General features: G+C 38.2%; 2 protein-coding genes across 6 annotated transcripts in view; one reads left to right on the top strand and one right to left on the bottom strand.

Annotated features, from left to right (window-relative positions):
• RHPN2 (rhophilin Rho GTPase binding protein 2) overlaps positions 1 to 16,005 on the top strand; it is a 28,807-nt gene extending 12,802 nt beyond the window's left edge. Inside the window, exons 3-15 of the mRNA XM_082062512.1 lie at positions 432 to 560; positions 3,505 to 3,580; positions 4,564 to 4,641; positions 5,347 to 5,471; positions 6,394 to 6,560; positions 8,720 to 8,907; positions 10,135 to 10,291; positions 10,770 to 10,889; positions 10,987 to 11,181; positions 11,613 to 11,689; positions 12,464 to 12,610; positions 13,478 to 13,633; positions 14,897 to 16,005. Coding sequence (XP_081918638.1) covers positions 432 to 560; positions 3,505 to 3,580; positions 4,564 to 4,641; positions 5,347 to 5,471; positions 6,394 to 6,560; positions 8,720 to 8,907; positions 10,135 to 10,291; positions 10,770 to 10,889; positions 10,987 to 11,181; positions 11,613 to 11,689; positions 12,464 to 12,610; positions 13,478 to 13,633; positions 14,897 to 15,148 — 1,867 coding nt within the window. The 3' untranslated portion in view covers positions 15,149 to 16,005. The remainder of the gene's footprint in view (positions 1 to 431; positions 561 to 3,504; positions 3,581 to 4,563; positions 4,642 to 5,346; positions 5,472 to 6,393; positions 6,561 to 8,719; positions 8,908 to 10,134; positions 10,292 to 10,769; positions 10,890 to 10,986; positions 11,182 to 11,612; positions 11,690 to 12,463; positions 12,611 to 13,477; positions 13,634 to 14,896) is intronic.
• Positions 16,006 to 17,059: 1,054 nt separating this feature from the next.
• FAAP24 (FA core complex associated protein 24) lies at positions 17,060 to 20,654 on the bottom strand. Of its 5 annotated transcripts, none has more exons than XM_082062513.1 (6): positions 20,459 to 20,654; positions 19,590 to 19,652; positions 19,270 to 19,421; positions 18,471 to 18,610; positions 18,033 to 18,185; positions 17,060 to 17,387 (listed from the first exon to the last, which is right to left on the bottom strand). In XM_082062513.1, exons 3-6 carry the CDS (start codon positions 19,379 to 19,381, stop codon positions 17,145 to 17,147), a joined length of 648 nt encoding a protein of 215 aa, XP_081918639.1. In that variant the 5' UTR covers positions 19,382 to 19,421; positions 19,590 to 19,652; positions 20,459 to 20,654; the 3' UTR covers positions 17,060 to 17,144. The 5 variants fall into 5 exon arrangements, with proteins under 5 accessions (XP_081918639.1, XP_081918641.1, XP_081918642.1 ...); XM_082062515.1 differs by having other exon boundaries at positions 20,517 to 20,581; XM_082062516.1 differs by lacking the exon at positions 20,459 to 20,654 and adding an exon at positions 20,253 to 20,372.
• Between the last annotated feature and the right edge of the window lie 15 nt (positions 20,655 to 20,669).

Here is a 20,669-nt window from a genome sequence, read left to right as displayed (position 1 = left end):
GTCTCAACAGATCCTTATTCAATTTACGAAGCGGGAAAATCTCTTTTGAAAAACTATCTCCTGATTGCCCCGTCTCCACCCTTGTAGCTTCTTCTAGGAAAAGATCACATAATGCAAAAATAGGATAGTGATTCTGTTTAAGAGGCTTTAATTTTGTTGATTAATGTATCTGAAAATAAGCCTGACCCTTAACCACGCACAAAAAAAATAGCACATAGCAAACTTTCCATGTGTCTGTGTGCTGTTATCTGGAAACTATGCCAGGCTCTCTCTTGATAGAAAAACCTAATAAATTCTCAGACCTGAGGCTGCGTATCATCTCTTAAGGAAGCTGAAAAATGCTGAGAATGCTAACAAGGAGGTCAACCAAGCTTATGGACAAAACCTTTTCCTCGGCAGTAAAAAAAATGTGTGTCTCTTTCTTTCTGCAGAGCAACTACCAACAACAAAGTACGAGAGCAGGTACTACTGGAACTGAGTTTTGTAAACTCAGACCTGCAGATCTTAAAGGAGGAATTGGAAGGACTGAATATCTCAGTAGAGGTTTATCAAAATACAGAGTAAGTATAAAGCTGTTACTCAATTATTAATAGATGTTCTGTTTACCACTGGAAACAAAATTGTTTCTAGGTGAGTGTGAATGCTGGACAATAATAATGTGAAAGAACAGAGAACTTGATAGGAAGATAACATATTTGATGGTAGATTTGTTGACTAAGGGTTAGTCTGCATATTTGTGTTTCACTTGGGAAAGGTATGTACTGCTAATCCTTAGATACGAAGTTCCTTTGTGGAGGAGAGTATTGCGAGAATTGAAAGCTCTTGGGGCTACACGGGGAGACACGTGGCACCCAGCAGAATTTCCAGTACTAGAATGGCTGATCGGTTCAGTGCACTCTGGAGTGAGCCAACCTGGTGAATGTTACAGGATCTGTTCTCAAATGCTGTGCATACAACAGTCCTCTCTTTAGCTGGAAAGTAGAATTCCAATTTGGAGCTCAAAGCAGACTTGAGTAATCATTAAGGTCTGCACTTCTGTGAGAGAAATCTATACATTAGTCGGCAAAACCAGAGGAATTTGGAGTAGACTAAGTTGGAATTGTTCCAAGGTTTTTTTCCAGCTTTAAAGAACATACTAAACTTCAAATTGCAATGGATTCCTCGAAGAGAAAATTTCAAAGTTAAAGATTGTGCACTGTCTGAATACTGCGATGTTTTCTGTATCGGATGTCTTGTTGCTCCTAAAACTAAACATTTACTATTTGATTAACATTAGCAGCTCAAGACACAAATTAAAGCGCTTCACATGAGGGGGCTACAATTTTGGGTCCCTCTTCGCACTATTCTCAGTTAGGTGTAAATTTCCAGGTGGACTACAAGGAATTCTTACTGTAGAGGGACTAAGCACATTTCCAGTGGGGCGTCTTTCAACTCAATGCTGACCAGATGCAAAAAACCTATGTTTCATTTTTCTCAAAAAGAAACTTGCGCTAAAGTGTTCCTGTCCTCCACCCCCATAGCAAACTTTGACAATTATTTGATGCAAAAATGTTTTTTTGTTCAAGATTTTACCAGTCTTCATAGATGCATCTGAGCATAGAGAGCAGTATGAAAGTTAGGGCTGTGGGAGTGTGAGCAAGACTCCAGAATTACTATTCCTTCTTCTAGCTAAAGAATATTCAAATTATTTGGATTCTCCAGGAAGGGTGAGCAGCAGGTCAGGCCCCAAGGCAGGTAGAAGCCCGCGGCTGGACAGTAGGAAGCTTTTTGTTCTCTCCTGATCCTGCTTCCCTAATCTGTTTTAAATGGTGCTTTACCTTTCTGATGCTCTTCATTCTAAGCTCTAAATGTTTTTTATGTTCCACCAGCTAAAATAATTCACTCCCTCTGTAACTGCTTTCCAGCCTTTAATAGCAATAGCTATTAATAGTTGCTCTTTGAATCTATTGTGCATATAGTCATCAACATGAGGTCACACCCACATCACTAGGTTACCATGTATTGTGTTACACCAGTCTGAAGGGTTGGCCTTCCCAGTACTTGCACACATCTGAGCTGGATTGAGAAGCATGATGCTATTTCTTCTCATTTCTGGAAATCCAGGATCACTTCCCTAATTGTTGAATGTGCTCATGATGTTAACTCCATGGGTGTGGCACCTTAGAAACTTAAAAAAATAAACTCAGTTTCTTTGAATGACGAATGTTGGTGTCTACAGGGACTGTGGGTGGTACTAGAATTCATTAATTCAGTAAGCTGGGATTTCTTTTGCATGTGTCTCACTTCCTTTTGGGGAAAAAGTCTTGATACAATCTGTTGTGAGTGTTGTGGATTCTTCTAAAAGCCCCATCAGAAATGGGATCATTTGCCCTACCTGCAGTAGTGTTTTGGCTCTGTATCCTGGAAGTGAAGCTGTCACAGCCACTTTCTGGATCGTGCCAGCCAGTTTAAAGACTCTTCCTTTGCTGAGGAAGCTGCACTTTGACCTTCCCAAAATGGCAAATTTTGCCACTAAGAAAGTGGTTTTGCTGATAAGACCATAAATGAATCACACCCATGGGATGTTGTAGTTGGTAATGGAATATTCTAAACAATGATTACACAGATAGACACTCAGTCAGTTGTTTTGAGGAGAAAAAGGAATATCAGATAAACCTTACAATTGCTTGATACTGACCTGTTAAACATACTTGACAAGCTATGTATCTGGAAGCAATTCTGATCTTTCCTTTTTATAATTGGGTAATATGCTTAGTGGGAGAGCAATATATGTACCTTTTGAGGGATAAATGGTGCTGTATAAGAGTCTTATCTGCTAGTGTCATTTACTAATATGATCCAGGCTTAAGTCCGTGATACAGATGTGTGTTCATTTAAGGATCAGAATTTTTAAAGTCACAGTTCTCATCCTTATTGCCCTTTGATATTTTAGTGGTTGACTTGTTTAGAGGTTAACACCCAGCATTGCCTAGAAACTCAATACTTCTCAGACTTCCTACTCTCAGGCCTTTTACCGCTGGTATCCTTTGGCCCTGCTTTTCCCTGTGTTAGACACACGTCACTTCTACGTATGAAACCATTGGTAGCCTGTAACGTGGTGATGTAACTATAGGTGATTATCAGAGCTCTTACTGTGGCAGATCTAGCAGCTGTGGAGCTGTTTTCTGTCCATGTAACTTCTGCAGGTGTATCAAGTTTGAGCTAAATTGCAGTAAGCCAACCTGTGAGAGTCTCCTTTTCTTTCCTAGAAGAATATAGGGTCAAATGAAAAAAAAAAAAATGCAGGCAAGTAGCTATCTTCACTCTCTTTTTGAGGAGTCGTAGGCCATTAAACCGAATTTCTTGGACAGGAAAGAACGGTTATAAACTATGTATCTTTTACTTGAACACCCATCAGTACATTAACATTCTGTTAATTACAACAGTAATTATCTTATCAATAGGCAAACAGAAAATAAGTATTTCTGAGTGGGTTTATTTTGGTGTCTTGTTTTTTTTCCATAGAGAGACTTTCAGCATTCCCTTGGTACCTCTTGGCCTGAAGGAAACCAAAGAAGTAGACTTTACACTCCCCCTCAAGGTAAATTTCAGAGACGTATTTCCAAATGAATAGTTAACAGAAATAACTTGAATTTCAGATTTGTTTAAATACACAGAAGTAATTTATGTACAATTTTTTTTTCTTTCATTTGCCCTAAAACTGAGAACACAATATGTTTAAAAGTTAACCACCAATTATTTGGGGCATTGCTCATAAGGAGTCAGAAGATGTTATAAGAAATCCCACTTCAGAGACCGTTGAGTTAAACCAAAGAGAAGAAAAAGTTCCTTCTTCAGTTTTTAGTTCCAGTAAGACTTTTGATGACCACTCTAAGTGTGAAAGAAAGTAGTAATGAAGGTTTTAATCAGCATAATGTACTGATACTCCAAGTTGCACTAACGAAGCTAGCTCAGTTGCGAAGCAGTGTTGCAGCATTAATAGTGCTTGTTTGTTGGCAAATATACTTTGCTGGCTATTTGAGCCACATTCTGTATTTTTTAGACTACTGTATAGAGTGCAATATAGATTTTAACTCATGGTAAGCCATTTTATATCACTGTAGCATTTGCCTCTGCTTTTACTTCTGTAGGTTCATCTCCATGGTCAGATTATGGTAGAGCTTTATGCCATTGTAGCTTTGCTGATTTAAGTGGAATTGCCCTAATATAGCTGACAAGAATTTGGCAGTCCCTTTCTGTTAACAAGTTTTTATGGTCACTTGATTCCCTTGTTATTTTAGTTAAACAGGGTTCATTTGTCCCTTTCCAAACCACCAAGTGCTGTTGTTTTAAAACCCAATGGAGTTGATGTAATAGGTGTTTGGTTCCTTTGCACTGGACTGAAATTTCTTGTCTCAGATATCAAATCAAATTATTAGTTCTACTGTTTTATTATTGTCTCGTTGCTACATGTTACTGTACTATTGACTGGAAGGGAGCAGACACTATGCAAATAGCAACTGTTTGCAATTGCAGAAAAAAAAAATAGTTTTTTACCTTTCTTTTTTTTTTTTTTTTCCCCAGGACTTTATTCTGGAACATTATAGTGAAGATAGTTCTGAATATGAAGATGAAATAGCAGATCTCATGGATCTGAGACAAGTAAGTTCAAGGTCTTTTAATCTACAGTTATGAGTAATATCTATATGGAATCAGAATATGCCACTATTACTTATAACTTACCATGTTCTTATCGACTTCATTTCTGAAATAAGGAACACGAGTCTCCATTGTCCAAGAGCTTTACAACCTGTGTAAAGAACAAGTGAAGAAAAATGATGAAGTTATGCAAAGTAACTGAGCTATTGACATAACTTTGTAAATCTTGTAAATCTGAGATTTGTCCTATCTACTTTCTTTACTTCAAAGTATTTTAAATTTAGCAGGAGGAAAGTTGAAGCAAATTTATCTGCAAAATATTGTAGTAAAATAGTTGTACTTTCTAACTATTGTTTGTTTCCTGTATTATACTAGAAACATAAACTTTCTTGGTAGCTTTCATAAAATACCTACAATCTTCAATTAACTCTGAGATTTGCCAAACAGATCCCTTTTGCTTCCTTAGTTAACTCTGAGACTTGTCAAACGGATCCTCTTTGCATCCTTAAAGGTTTTGTTCTACTTCTGTGCAGCTGAAAAGCTCTTATTTGGAATGCATCCATATGGCCTTAAGCTGACTGTTCTCAGATTCCACACATTTCTGTGACATGCAAAAGTCCAAAGGAAGCAGAGCTTTATCCTTCGTGTTTCAGTATTCATCCTGTACCTCAACAGAACACACTTTATTTTAATGTATTGTATTTTAAGGCCTGCCGCACTCCCAGCCGAGACGAAGCCGGCATTGAGATGTTGATGAGCTATTTCCTTCAACTTGGTTATGTAGAAACCAGATTTTTCCCACCCACCAGGCACATGGGAGTTTTATTTACATGGTAAGTGCACAGTTCGTGTTTGTCTTTTGCCTTTTTTTGTTTTGTTTTTTTCAGAACACTGTTAATCTTTAACTGTCTTCTGTTTCATTTGAAGCATGTCAGTGTATTTCTACCCCCAACTCCCTGCAGTGTGTGTTGTAATTTATTTTTTTTAGTGTTAGGAGTAAATCTGAGTACAATAAACTCTTTTCATGCCTTGAGTTAAGCCATTGACTAGATTATGATTTGGGCTGCAGGTTGGCACAAGGGAAAAAGAGAAAATAATCTTCATTTTGGACAACTGCAGACATTTCTTGGACTCTGAACCTGGGTGCACGAAGCAGAAGGGGAATGGGTCAGACCTTAATTCCCTTCCTTCAATTTGTTAAGAACAACATTTAGGCCAGAAGAGAGGAGCGACTTAATTTATTACAATAGTGTGTTCACTACATCTATGAGCAAAGTTGGACTCTGAATTCAGAATTTTTATTTTTATGATGAAAAAAGATGACTACCCTGCAGCTAAGAGGAACTGTTACATTTCTAGTCATGACTGCAAGGAGAAACTATAAAATACAAGCTGTAAAGGATCTGACCATGCCAACAGTGGATCTTTGGCAGCATCTAAGTATGAGAACATAGCAGCACATAAGGATACTTCCCCAGTATACTTTCAGTGTCTGTGTTGTTTTATAGGCACTTTAAAGTTAGGTATGTTTATGGAGGCACTGTTGTAAAACTAAGCCTTAAATAAAGCCATTCTTGGTCTTGCAGCACCTAGATTGTCCTTGCAGTACATAATTGTCTTTCTATTCACCTTCTTTTTCACTGTAGCAGAACAATTATTAAGAATTTCACTGCTCTTTTGGAAAAACAGAATGAAAGTATCTGTTGTTTCAATGGACTCTGCTAATCTTAACACTGCTTCTGTTTGTTTCCCGAGGTATGATTCCTTCACGGGTGTCCCTGTGTGTCAGCAAAATCTGTTGCTTGAAAAAGCCAGTATTTTATTCAACATTGGAGCCCTCTACACCCAGATTGGAACAAGGTGCAATCGTCAGACCCAGGCTGGACTTGAAAATGCTGTTGATGCTTTTCAGAGAGCTGCAGGTACAAATTTTTAAATCTTAGGAAGCTATTTATGCAAATATTCCTAATCTCATCCTGACATCCTGCAGATTTCTGCATTTCCCACTGACTTTATTACACAAAAAAGGAGGAAATCCAAGAATCTTAGCAAAGAGCTGAGATGAAGCTTTACTTCAAAACCCGGAACTGCAGTATGAACGTGCAGACAAAGACACTGAATACTGTGGTTAACGATTAATGAACTGCAGTTCAAAGGTCCAAGTAATAGCCCTAACGTTAACTGCTTCATTATTCGTTCCTTGTTTCACCAGTATAGCTGCTTTTACCTCAGTGATATTACGTTGGTGTAAAATCAGTACAAGAAACAATTTAAAGGGTTGATAAAGGGCTTAAAACCTAGTTTTCTATATAGTCTCTTCGAAATTAATCTGTCTTATTTGAAATTTTATTACATTTTTCCATAGATTTCAAAGGCAAACAAGTTCAAAATAATCTCTATCCCAAGTGAAGAAAAATACCAACTCTAACAAAGGGAATCATACCCCTTGAACTAACATGTTACAGAAGCTTTTGGGCTTTTTCCAAGTAGATTTTTAAATTTTTTGTAAATGTCATCTGTGCTACACATAATGCTTAAAGACATTACCTGTGTAATTAATATGTACTGTAAGATTTATTTCTGCACTAACAATCTGTGGCTATTGGTTTCCACTGTATGAGTAGCTTTACCGGCTACAAACTGTGGACCACAGTGTTGGATTGTCATAAAACCCCTCCTCTGAATACACAGCTATAAAAAAAATGATAGTATTTCTTCATGAATTTATTAAACAGACAGTTTTTCAACCTTTGTATTTCATCTAAAGAAATTTCAGTAATTGAGAAGTTTCTCCATTCTGCTGCTGCTCCTTCCATTTTGCAAATAAAAACCATTGCTTTTCACTTCAACGTATTTGCAGAACAGAATTAATTCACAAATTGAAATGCATCATTTGCTAACATAGTACCTTTGCAGGGCCCCAACGTGATGTGCTCAGGAGTCATTGTACCTGTGCACGGCTCCATAACACTGTTCATTACGTTGCTGGAGACATGATATAGAGCATGCATTAACCATTTCTCTGTGCTGAATGGGAAAAATTGCAGAGAGTTTATCACCAACAAAGCTCTCAGTGTGTATATGCTTACTGCATAAGCAGAAATATGTTGAGAATGAAAAAAAAATCCCCCATACTTTCAGTTCCCTTCAGAGACTGCCATAATTCAAATTTGTGTATGGACATGTTAATAACCTAAAAGATACAAGCGAAACACAGAAAATGAGAAACCTCAGACACCAGTAGCAGGAAAATACAGCACAACGTGACCAGAACTGAATGTCACAGCAAGAAGTAAGATAACACAAGCCGGGAAGCTGAAAAAGCAGAGGTCTTATCGTTACACTTTGTAGTGTTATCAGCAATTAGCAGGCCAGTAGAACTCACTAAACCAGTTGGATGACGTGCATGCTGAAGGTTACGCTTCCATCCATGAAACTGTTACTTGATATTTGCACTAGAGTTTGTGTTTGTTTTTAATTTGATAAGTGATAGAAACGATGAATATGTTAGAGGAACCAAATGTCTAGAGCAGAATCTAATTTTACCGTATTAAATATACTGTTCTAGTTTACTTACAGGAATGGCATTGAGCTTTCATTGGGACACACAATACAGTTCGCATCTGAAAAGGAGATTAATAATCAAGCTTGTATGTTTGTGTTTTTTCCTTCCATCCAAGGGATCTACTGTCACCTGCTTGTAGTTGTGTAGATTTCTTTTTTTTTTCCTTTCTCGTCCTCTGTATAAGCCCCAGCCTACCACTATACAAGTCACATTCACTTCAGCACAGCTTTATGGTTGATCACAAGAACTGTTTGTTATAAGCAAATCTGAAGGTATTGCCCTTAAAACTTGCAGCTTCTGTTGTGCCTTCAAGAACTGTGTGTGGAGATGTTTGATGGGAATGCAAAGCTAAACCTGTGGGTCAGTTTAATTTCGTGTGTACTAGGAATCCCTTCAGATTGCTGTAGTGCAATACTAGAAAATATGCTTTCAATCTTAATTGTTATGGTACATGCTAGAATTAATTTTGCTTGTTTCTCTCTTTGTAATGCTAACAAAACCATTTTGTAATTTCAGGAATCCTAAGCTACTTAAAGGAGACCTTTACTCACACACCAAGTTATGATATGAGCCCAGCGATGCTGAACGTTCTAGTAAAAATGATGCTTGCACAAGCTCAAGAGTGTGTTTTTGAGCAGATTGGTCTTCCTGGAATACGCAATGAGTTTTTCACACTAGTGAAAATGACACAGGAAGTTGCCAAGGTAAAATATAAAACTTAAAACTTAGTTTTTAAAATAACTGTTTACAGTGCTGTGTTACTAGCTACAGCCTCTATTAATATTAACAGAATTTATTAAACCTAAATGTTAACAACCACTACAGAAATCCGAAAGTAACAAGGGATTTCTCACAAGCTACAATGAGAATTGCAGCCTTTCAGAAGATTAAATCTGCAATTTAGATATAATTATTTTAGAACTTTTCTGATATTTTTTAAATTCATAATCCATGAAGTTTAATAGAAACATGCTGGAACACTTGTGCAGTGAACTTGCTGAAGGTTTATTTACAAGCTATTTATCATATTGCTTTTTCAAACAGATTTTGTCCACAGAACAACATACAAAAGGACAGGGTTGTTTGTGTAGTTCTCTGTTAAGTATTGAACACAAACTATCTGTTAGTGCCCAGCAGCTAGAGGTTATGCAAACCTAAAAAAGCTTAAGTCCAAAAGAATAATTGAATTCCAACTGGGGGAAGGACCCGGATGAGCAGATCAGTAGCTGCAGAGCTGCAGGCTGTGCCCCAGGAGGTAGCGTCAGACTTGATTGAGGTTGTTGACATAAAAAAATCGGGTATGTCAACAAGATATGAATGTGCTTTCTGAGCCATTTCAGAGCAGCAGATATAGAATTGGTTCCATACTAGACAAATTGGCAAAAGCCCTTCCTACCAAATCTGTAAAGCCACCCTGACTTATCTGTAGGATTGATCAGCTGCAAGGGAAAGATTTTTGGATTCTGTCAGGTGGAGCTGTTTGATTCATCAAAGCAGCATTCACTGCTTGAAAAGCTATTTTTTTACTCTACATAAAGAATAGTAGCCCTCTTTTAACTAGATCACACAAACTTAAGGCTAGATTTGATTCCACGGTTTCAGAAGCAAAGCACAAACCTACTCTATAAGTAGGTTTCACCCTTTTTCTCAGCTGAATTAACCTGATGAGATGTATTTATAAATTAAAAAACACCCACATTTATTATATAGTGTTTTTATTGAATTCTGAAGCTATATAGATTGACTGGCATAGTCCATCTGTTGTACAAAATTTTCTCACAACTTATTTCCAACCCTAATTGTCTTCCCCCTCCCCCCCGCTTTGATGTGATGCAAATGAAATTATCTTAAGGCTGAATATAATATCGCTTACTTGAACTCCTAAAAACTAGTGTTAAATTCTCATACTTCAATTCTGTGCTTTATTTTAGGTGGGAGAGGTTTACATGCTGGTTAACACTGCAATGAATCAGGAACCAGTGAAAGAGAATATTCCCTATTCCTGGTCTAAACTGGCACAAATAAAGTCAGACCATTACAAAGCTCTGGCACATTACTTCATTGCCACCATTCTGTGTGACCATGAATGTAAGAATCATACATTTTCTATATATTCACATAGATAACAATAATAGTTATATACATAAAGAGTTATAATTTGGTTTGTGAATAAGACTAGGAGCCAGGAACTCTAGGGTTTCAATATATGTTAATTGGTGGCCATTTTCATGTTCAGATATGAGGCCACGCTTTTTTGTCCATTACAGAAGAATGTGAAATTTCAATAAACTGACTTTTGTGGAAATGAAAGGAATGCTGTACCCATTATATGCTACTAAATGGTTTAATTCTTTTCAATATGTTCTTACATATAAGTATTACTTGCATACTGCAGATGATAAAACTGCTGAAAGTCCTAAAAACTTGAAATTCCCATCAATATATGTGTGTAAAAATATTTGACTGCATTTGGAGAGAAGGTAGTAATAACTACACAACGATACACCTAAAGGAAGAGGGCACCAAGAGAAGTGCAATGGTTCATGTTCTGTATCAATTATTATAGTGCAGTCTGGTGATGATGAAGATCAACAGGAAAAAGCTTTCTCCCAGTTGTATGACTACATGCCTGAAGGATTGAAGGTTCTCACTGTTTTAAAGGACAAAGTTCAGCGAAAACAATTAGGTAACTGCTAGTTTCACCCAGCTACTACCTACAATTTGAAAATTACCGTGTATTTATTGTCTGTGGGGGACGACCAACAGCTTTGATTTTTGTTCAGGGAAAGCACATTTACGCAAAGCCATTGTTTGCCATGAAGAAGCTCTAAGAGTTTGTGGACTGTGCAAAAAGCTTCGAAACATTGATGTTCTCCAGGAGGTTCTGACAGCTGCACATAAGCGCTCACTTCTCAAATATGCTCAGCAAGAGACGGAGGATGACTTTCTCAGCCTAATCCAGGCTCCAGATATCATTTGTAAGTATACATAGGTAGACATAAAGTGTATCTAACCATACATGGTTATACTTTCACAGGGATATGAAACTACTATTTCTTGTAGCACAACTCTTACACTGGTCTAAGTGGTTAATTCAGTTTGACTGCTGTTGGTTCTTCCTGCCTTAGTTAAGCTCATCCAAATCTTTTCTCTTGGGAAGCAGCGGGAAAGAATGAGCTCTGGTTTTAAATATTAAGTTTTCTGTATTGATACTATGAGCTCTGAAGAGATTTTTAAGGTGACTCATATTTGTCTTACACTTTTTCACCAAAATGAGTTCTACAGCCTGGTAAGAATTTAGGAAAATTTCTAGCTAGTTTCTGCCTAGCTTGGAATGCAAGAAAAATAACTTTGTGTGTCTTTTAACTAATACTTGAGGTTTTGTTTTGGTTTGGTTTGTTTTTTTTAGCTAAAACGGAGCACAAAATAGAAACAATCACTCCTCAGTTTTCCAAGGTGAAAGTTAAAGACTTCTTTCACAGACTGGTAAGTAACATGCTAATGCCAACCAGCCCCTGTCATTTTGCTAGCAAGTATAAATTCATTGTAACGTGAGGGAAGGGACATGAGTATTTTAGCCTGAAAAAAATGATTCTGTAGTAACTGTTTTTTTTTCAGAAGTTACTGGAGAGATCACCCCTGCTTCAGAGGTATAAGTCAGCTTGAGACTAGCAGATAATAGAAGTGCCATTTGTATAAGGCTTTGCACAGAGTTTCTTCTTGTTAACCTTCATAAAAGTCCCCTGAAGTTTCAATGGACAATTGTGTACAAATTAAAGGCAGGGAGAAACGTGTAGTACTTGAAGGTGTGATGTTGCAGGTGACAAAGCTAGTCTGTCAGGTGGCTCTGTGTGTATCAGTGAGCAAAGAGAAATGGGAGTTGAGGTTAGGATCAGAACAGGCAACATGTCATAAATCAATTTATCTCCTCCAAAATGGAGTAATATAGGACCTTAGATCCTGCTGCAGCCAAAAGACTCTGCAGACCTTAACAGAGATCTCAGAGCAACCTGGCAGTTGCTCTTATCCCACTCTGCTGCAGCATCGCCCGAACAGTCATGAAGTAGAGCCGAGCACTTCAGGGGACATCTTAACTTTCTGGGATAAATGTCACTGTTCCACTTCAATTGAAGCAGTTGGAAGTTACCCTGAGTAAAACCTACGTAACATGAGCTTAAAGCATTATAACTTAAAAAATGAGAAATGCTTACCTATGAATGAAGGTGAGACGTAATGTGTCTGCTGCTGTGTTACCTGCAGGGCCCTCTGACGGTGTTCTCAGCCAAGCAGAGGTGGACGGCTCCACGTACCATTCGCATCCAGCAGGAAGCAGAAGAGCTAGGATTCAGTCTGAAAGGAGGTTCGCCAGTACAGATTTACTGTCTTGATCCAGCTTGTTCTGCAGCAGTAAGTACATTGGTGCAATATTAACAATTTCTGTCCAGACTCTAGCATTACAATCTTTTAAATGTGACTTTAGCTTGTTCATACTGGTGTATGGAGTATTTATTGAGTTTTACTATCCATCAGTATATCCATCAGTTCACATAATCTGAACACATTTTCAGTGCTATATACACCTTAGATGTTAGAGTATTCATATCCCTGATATACATTAGAGTTGATCTCTTCCTCTGTTCACACTGAATAGTAAATCCCAAATAATAAAAGCAAATGTTATTCCCCATCTAATTCACAAAGTTAGAACAGATCAAGGCTTTTGAAAGTAGCAACAGCAAGGATGAGGATTCGGAAGGGCAGGGAAGGTAGCATGTGCCCGAGGAGAAAGAGGGGAAAGAACAGATTATTGGCTTCTAATATGTTGTTATTTTGGGGGAAAAAACTAAAGGGATAAAGCAGCATGCAGTGATGAACATAGTTTAAGTATAGGAAAGGTAGAAGCGACCACAGAAACACAAATAAAAATACTGAAGAAATAGAAGTACAAACTGGAGAAAATAACTCATGGGGGATAACACGGCAGCAAAAACCACATTTCACTTAAGGAGAAAAGTAAAAAGGACATAAAAAGAGACAATATTTGTGTATGCCAGAAGCACATTTGTCAATAGTAACTCCAATAAGTAATTTGTGTACATGAAAATGTTGCATGTTTCTATGTTATATATATACTTTTGTTCCACATGTCTGGCTAGACAATGGTTTCATAGCATCTAAGAGGGAAACGCCTTTAGGGCAGATGCTGCGTGATCACAAAAACACTTTACACACGTTTATAATTCCAGACAATAACTTGTGCAAATTTTTTGACAGTCGATGGGCCTTAAAGAAGGTGACTACATTGTTTCAGTTGGTGGGGTGGATTGCAAGTGGCTTGGAGTGAACGAGGTGCTGGAAAAACTCAAAAGCGTGGGAGAGCAGCCCATTGAGATGGAGGTTATCAGTTGCCAGGATACAACATCGTCTATGGTATGTAATGAGGCAAATATGTTTTGCAGATTGGATATGTGAGAGTTTTTTTCACTTTCCTGGGTTCAGTCCCTGATTGTTTGCTTTCATGTAGTCAGATATTCCACTCCACCAGTGAATATCTAAAGCATTCAGGTATACATTCAGTTTTAAACAGCCTGTTTAAATTATCATGACTTAGCAAGCTAAAGCTTGCAAAGGAATTGTTGGGTGGTGGGGGTTTTTGTAGTGGAGCTACTTAGATTAATTGCATTATAAATTCCAGGGCACATTTTATTTTTCCTTAACTTGTCCCAGAGAATGAAAACATTACCCTGTTCAGCACTGGAAAAACCACAGTGAAAGAATAATGGAATGAAATATAAAATCCAAGACTTCCTGCCTATTTTCTATGCACTGCTAACATAAATGATCCATGAGTTTTGTATTAGATCACAAATTAATGTATGTAGTTTTTATTTTGCTGGACTCTAACTGTCTAGTCAGTTACTAAGGTGCTGTAGAAGCTTTAGACTAAGGAAAAAATATCACAAGATTTAAAAATGTTAAGCTCTAAATAACTTAAACTTATTTGTAGTGTGAGAGAACCTGTAGTTCAGCTAAATCCAATGCTTCGTGCTTCCAACATTCCCTGGCAAGCTTAGGCACTGAAGTATTGTTGCCTTAGAAGTGACCAAGGTACTCTTACTGCTGTTAGGTTTTGTTTATTTCTTTAAGAAGTTGATTTCCCATATTTAAAGTAAGGAATTGCACACCTGCCATTCTAAACTGCTGCTGGACTCACAAGGCTGGAACATAATCAAATTGCTTTGGGGCACAGCTAAGATACTGCAGAGAAGGCTGTGCCCTTCAAGTATCCCAGAAGAATGTCCTACAGTAACTCTTGTCCAAAGATAGCAAAATGACTCTCCCCTTTGGAGATTTGTGCAAGAATGACATACTTAAGCTTTGCAGAGAAGTTAGTGCATATATTGTATAGTTATGCTAGAAGCCAGTAAACATCAACTATAACGTGACCCATGGAAAAGATTCACAAGTCCTTTTACGCTTTGCACAGTAAACCCTGGAGTCTGTTAATAGATGGGCAAACTACCAGACTCACAGCGCTCTGAAGGGCCCTGTGTTCAGCTGCTCTGTCATTAGCGCAGCAAACTTGCTGTTGTCTGCCTTGGAAAACTATTTGCACAGTAACCTTTTGTTATCTTCAGAATTTTGACCCCTTTTGGATGACTGATTCTTATAACGCTTCTCTTTTTCCTACAGCACAGTAAGAGTGCAACTTACTCTGTGGGAATGCAGAAGACTTACTCCTTAATCTGTTTAGCCATGGAAGAGGATAAGACTGATCAGACCAAGAAAGCCCCACTGAAACTGCCTTTTCTAAGTTGGGGAACTAAAAACAGACAGAAAGCTGCAAGCACGCTCTGCCTGCCCTCAGCTGTGGCTGGAAGTTCTCAGATTAAGAAGAAGCTTTCTCCTTTTACACTTCTGAATACGGAAAGTTCATTGTATTGAATCTTTTAGAAGGAACTGTTAACATGACATTTTTCTTTAAAATGTATAAAAAAAATATATTGATCACTTTTATCTTTATAGATATGTTTATAAATTCAGACTGTGTATTGAGCCACTATGAAGGTCAGAAGCTGGGAGAAAACTGTAAAACTGAAGTATTTGAAGGTTAGAATTAAGTGGTTTGCAAGGCATGGAATAACAATTTGTAGATGAGAAAATTGCTTACATCAGGACCAGATTCCTTTGGAATTTCAAAATACAGTATCATGACTAATTTTTTATAACTGTGATAGATGGGAGTTATTTATTACAAACTCAACGCTGCATGCAAAACAATAGGGGACACAGAAAAGGATGATTTAGTTGTAAAGGTTTAGAGTCAATAATAAATCACTTAACACTATTTTAAAGAATTATCCTAACAAACCACAGAGGAAAAGAGAATAACATTATTTGGAGAAACTAGCCTTGTGCCAAGGGGCAGTGTCATGTAGTTGTGGTTTTTATGCATAGACATTCTCTTTTCTGAGAGTATGTGTATTCTATGTGTATTCTACTGAATAGTTAATTTAATTCTGGAAAAGAATTAGAAGGCCTAGAAGTCAAAAGATCTTTTGAATTACAAAGGCTTTTACTCTCCTCTTTTCCCGATCTGGGTTACATTTTAAATGCCTGCTGATTCAATTGTTAAAACCAGGCTTTATTCCAAACTTGAAATTATTTAACCTACTTACCATAAGACTTGGATCTCATTAGTGTTGATAAAATGGATAGCTGTGGAACAAATCTCAAAACTGACATATTCCAGTATATTGATCCAAGAGTACAAAAAGTGCAGTGATGCTTTAAAATATGAGGAAAAAAGTGCTTAGAAGTCTAAATGGCATAATATTTTTTCACTATCACACCAAATAAATAAAAAAAAAAATAAATGTAAAATCATCCTCATCCTCCCCTTGGAACAATTAATGAGCAAGTATTGGCTATATATATATATAAAGGAAAGAGACAAATAACTGTGTGAGCCTTTCTTCTGTTTTCTGAAATTGAAATTAATGGAGGACTGCTAACACGGTAGTGTTAGTTAACATTGCCATCTACAGAGTAGATATATGCTGTTTGATACTCAAAACTTAAGGAGAAAGTTTGCATATGGGTGTGAACTTTAAAGTTGGTCATTTATTTTTAGTTTCTTATGTAATAGGTGTAAATATGTTGATGATACTTATTTAAGAATAAAAATCAGTTGCTGCAATTTCGCTGTAGCTTTTTGATTCTGCTACACCTTGCATGATACAGCACAATTTGCAGATCTTCACTCTTTACTGCTGACATACCTCTTGCATGTTTCTTTAGTGAAAACTACAGAATGATAAAATGATCTAAGAAACTGTCTTACTTTGAAGTTTATATTGGATTGTACAGGAACTTATAGTATAAAATTTGCTTTCTTACAAAGAGTATTAAGAATATTTCTAGAGTTTCCCTATAAAGGTTACATTTAAAACGTTGTAAATTACTTATGACTCACCTATCTTTAGTAGTTACTCTTCATGTGTATTTGAAGTAGCACTTCTTGTACATCACAAGCAGCCATATACTGATACACAAGACCCTGCCATACAATATTCCATACAGAAGAGATTTAGTTTGCATGTATGGATAAAATGACTATCTGGCTAATGAAATCTTTAGCAAAGTCATATGAATCACAAGAATCACCCTTCTAGGTCTTAGTTTTTCTTAGTCCACCATGACAGTCTTCCTACAAGTATCTTCTCCCTTAGCTGCATGATTAACTGCCTTTCCATTCCCATCATTACTCACTAGTCCTTGAGGAAAAGTTTGGGGTATTTTTTCATTAGTATTTTAACAGCCTCCCTTCCCCCCGCCTCAGAAATTACAATAATACATGGTTATTTTATTTATTTATTCTATAATTCACAAGAAACAAACAAAAAGCCCTTGCCTTCCGAAATATGACTACACATGCGTGTCAGGAACATAAAAAAGTGTGAATTTGTTGTGCTACCGTTTGTCCAACCACTATCTCAAGCTCTTTGACAGATGCGTTACAAAGCCGGTGGATGCTTCCAAACTGCTGCAGTAGAAGCAGAGCTTTTGTTTTCCCAACTCCTGGAATTTGTTGCACCGTCTGAAACACTGATGCCTCCACCAGTTGAGAACATGGTTTCCGAAGAAAGGGGTTGCTGTTGGGATCCTTACTATGCTCACGGACCTGAAGCAAAACAAAACCGTAAGGGACCCTGAGTGCCCTCTGCTGGAGCTCTGCTTTTCGTTTTCAAAACAGTTTATTTCATCTCGAGAGTTTAATGCAATCACTAGAAGGTTTAAAAACCAAGCTCCCTCCCTAAGTGTGCGCCCTTATAAGCATTTTGATGCAGATCCACAAAGGCTCAGTAGGAAACCAAGTTTCTTAATACCAACTGTGAATTTAAATCATGATTTTGTAATCTTTTTGATGCAATCAGAGAAAGAAAAAGAGAAACAACATAAGAACACAGTTTTTCCAGCCTGAGACAAAGCAATATCTCAAGTCAGTTTTGACAAAGAGCTGCTTTGAGGATTGCCTAATGTTATCCAGTGGCATCTCAGTGCAAGATCATATTAAAAACATCCACTATTTTATTCTTCAACTTTTTTCTTTTGTTCCCAAATGAGCCCTCTTTCCACTGAACTATACTATTAAAACCATATTGCCGTTGCAGGATATTTATTCCTTACGTTCAAACAACAAAATATGTTGCGTTCCTTTAAGATCCCAGGTGTTCTTTCTGAAATGAGCAATGACTGTGGAAAAACAGGTAATTCTCCTCATGTCCCATATTTTACTAAATGTTTGTCCACTAACATAGAAACTTACTAGCTGAGTAATAAGTTGAGAAGCTTCTCCTTGATTTGCCACAGGAAGCAACACCATTCCAAGTTCTAGCACAACAAGCTTTTGTACTGGTAAAAAGTACTGATCACTTATTTGGGTTTTCTCTACAATTACAACTCCCCCAAGACTGCTGGTCTGTATTGAAAGGAAAAAAGAAAAGACCTTGTTAATGACAAGCTGATGCAATGCAAGAGAGAGAAAACTTCTGTCAGGTACGAACAGCCTGAAAGCAAATCTGAGGAAGCATAGAAGTTTCAGCAACAGTACAGAGCTTCAATACAGAGTAACTACGCGGCTGCATAATTTTTCAGTTTTCAAGTGGAAATTATCACATAAGTTTAGCTCCACTGGAATTTAAAAATAACACAAGAATGTTTTCAGAAGCATGGAATAAACAGACACTCTTTGTGTAGTACTTACATTTCTAAACCGAACCAATCTTCGTTTGAATTCATCCCCTGCAACCAAATCTGCTTCAGAAATATATAAAATGCAAGTTCTGTTCGAAAGATGAAAATCCACAAGTCCCAAGCCATCTTCAAAGATAAGTCTAACTTTCCCTTGAGATTGTTAAAAGAAAAAAAAAAAAACAGTAGTTAAAGCAAATTATAAACTGATAGTTACTTCACCGCACAGCCTTCCTAATGTGTCAATAATCCTAGTGACTTGGCAATGAACTTTGTATTCTCTAAAACCTTTATTTTTTGTAAGCAAAACTGGTAGATGCAATCCAAAGTACTATGTGATGCCTTTAGTAATGCCAATTAATAGCACTTTCAAACTGTGGATTTAAAAGCGCTATAGCTTCTCAGTAAACTCTGGACTTGAAAAAAACATCACATACCATTCTGGAAGGATCTTCTTAATTTAGTTTTCTGTGCCAAGAGATGATGGCACAGTCCCAGCATCCATGTAAATGCAAGGGATTTCAGCGGAGGTGAGTATTCACAATAGCCCCAGTACTGTGGTTCCCAAACAGCAGCTACTTCTGCTTATTCTCTACAGTGCTCAGCAACTATGCAAATATGACAGAACTGATTATGTAGATACATGACAGACAAATATGAATTCTCAGCCTGCTAACATAGGTTGTACCACAAACATGGGACAAGTTAGGCACAGAATAAAGCACATTCCAGCCAATCTTAACAATACTGGATGATAGAGGGGAGTGCTTTGCCTGAAATTTTTTCCCCTCTTCCAATTTGTTTGTGCTTACCTTGTAGCTTTTGGGCTAACTCCGACCCTCTCCACTTCTCATTTCCAATCACATGCCCATAAGGGACAACTATAGATCCTGCTGTCACAGGAAAGTTTGTTTTTGTTGTCATCAGACCTCCTTTAAATCTTTACCTCAGTAGCAGTTACACCCTAGAAAGAAATGTGGAAGAGATACTAACACAGTTTATAAACCTGCTCCAAACTTAATTTTATTATTAAAGCTTATAAGATGTAATACTCTGGAAGACACTGTCTCCTCCACAAAGCTACGTTACACTTGCGGTGAACATTTCAAAATCAGTCAGCAACTCTGTTTACCTAAACACAGGCTGATAGCTTGCAAATCCCACTCACAACTTTGCCAGTCAATCTGAGAAACACCTGAATTAAGACACACAGATGGTTAAAAAATAACCAGAACAAAGCAAAACAAAACCCACTGCCTTTTCTATGCCTTCACACAACCTTGGTGGGAACAAGTCTGCTTCAATTACTGAGCTGACCCCAGAGGCATCTCCAGTCCTGAGCTGGCAGAAGCCTCACAGAATCCCAGAATTTCAGGGATTGGAACAGATCTCGAAAGCTCATCCAGTCCAATCCCCCTGCTGGAGCAGGAACACCCAGATGAGGTTACACAGGAAGGTGTCCAGGCAGGTTTTGAATGTCTGCAGAGTAGGAGACTCCACAGCCTCCCTGGGCAGCCTGGGCCAGTGTCTGTCACCCTCATTGTGAAGCAGTTTCTTCTCAAATTTAAATAAAACCTCCTGTGTTCCAGCTTATACCTATTACCCCTTGTCCTACCATTGGTTGTCACCGAGAAGAGCCTGGTTCCATCCTCCTGACACTCACCCTTTACATATTTATAGACCTTAATGAGGTCACCCCTCAGTCTCCTCTTCTCCAGGCTAAAGAGCCCCAGCTCCCTCAGCCTTTCCTCATAAGGAAGATGCTCCACTCCCTTCAGCATCTTTGTTAAAATACCTGTGTGTCCAGACAGGACATCGGAAGGTAGCTCCTGGGAGGGCTTATTTCCAGGTTTGCCAGCTGTATGCTGTGCTCTGACTTTAGGGGAAATGGGGGCCATTGAGAATAACGCACCATTTAAAGAGAAGGGCCAAGGACGAGCCCGTACCACCGCAAGCACCCCCTGAACCACATCCCGCAGCCCGGGCCAGGGTGAGTCTTACCCGCGGGCCCGCTCACAGGGGACAGTCCGAGCACGGCGGCCGCAGGCCCAGCGCTGACCTGCTCAGAAGAGGCTGAGCTCCGTCCCGTCAGCCCGGCCGTTCGGGACCGCAGCCGCTCCCCGCAGGCCACACCGGAGACCCCGCCAGCCCTCAGCGTCACCTCACAACCACCAGCCGAACCGCCCGCCTCAGAGCGCGCCTGACTGACAGC

The sequence above is a fragment of the Streptopelia decaocto genome, assembly GCF_964273445.1.
Source record: "Streptopelia decaocto genome assembly, chromosome: 11".
Classification (NCBI taxonomy): Eukaryota; Metazoa; Chordata; class Aves; order Columbiformes; family Columbidae; genus Streptopelia; species Streptopelia decaocto.
This window is presented reverse-complemented; position numbering and strand designations above follow the sequence as displayed.

Excerpts from the sequence above, each read along its gene's own strand:
- FAAP24 (XM_082062513.1), bottom strand. The coding sequence starts at position 19,381 with ATGACAACAAAAACAAACTTTCCTGTGACAGCAGGATCTATAGTTGTC. Across the intron at positions 18,611-19,269 it reads GTTAGCCCAAAAGCTACAAG|GGAAAGTTAGACTTATCTTT; the intron begins GTAAGCACAAAC and ends AACAATCTCAAG. Across the intron at positions 18,186-18,470 it reads GATTGGTTCGGTTTAGAAAT|ACCAGCAGTCTTGGGGGAGT; the intron begins GTAAGTACTACA and ends CTTTCAATACAG.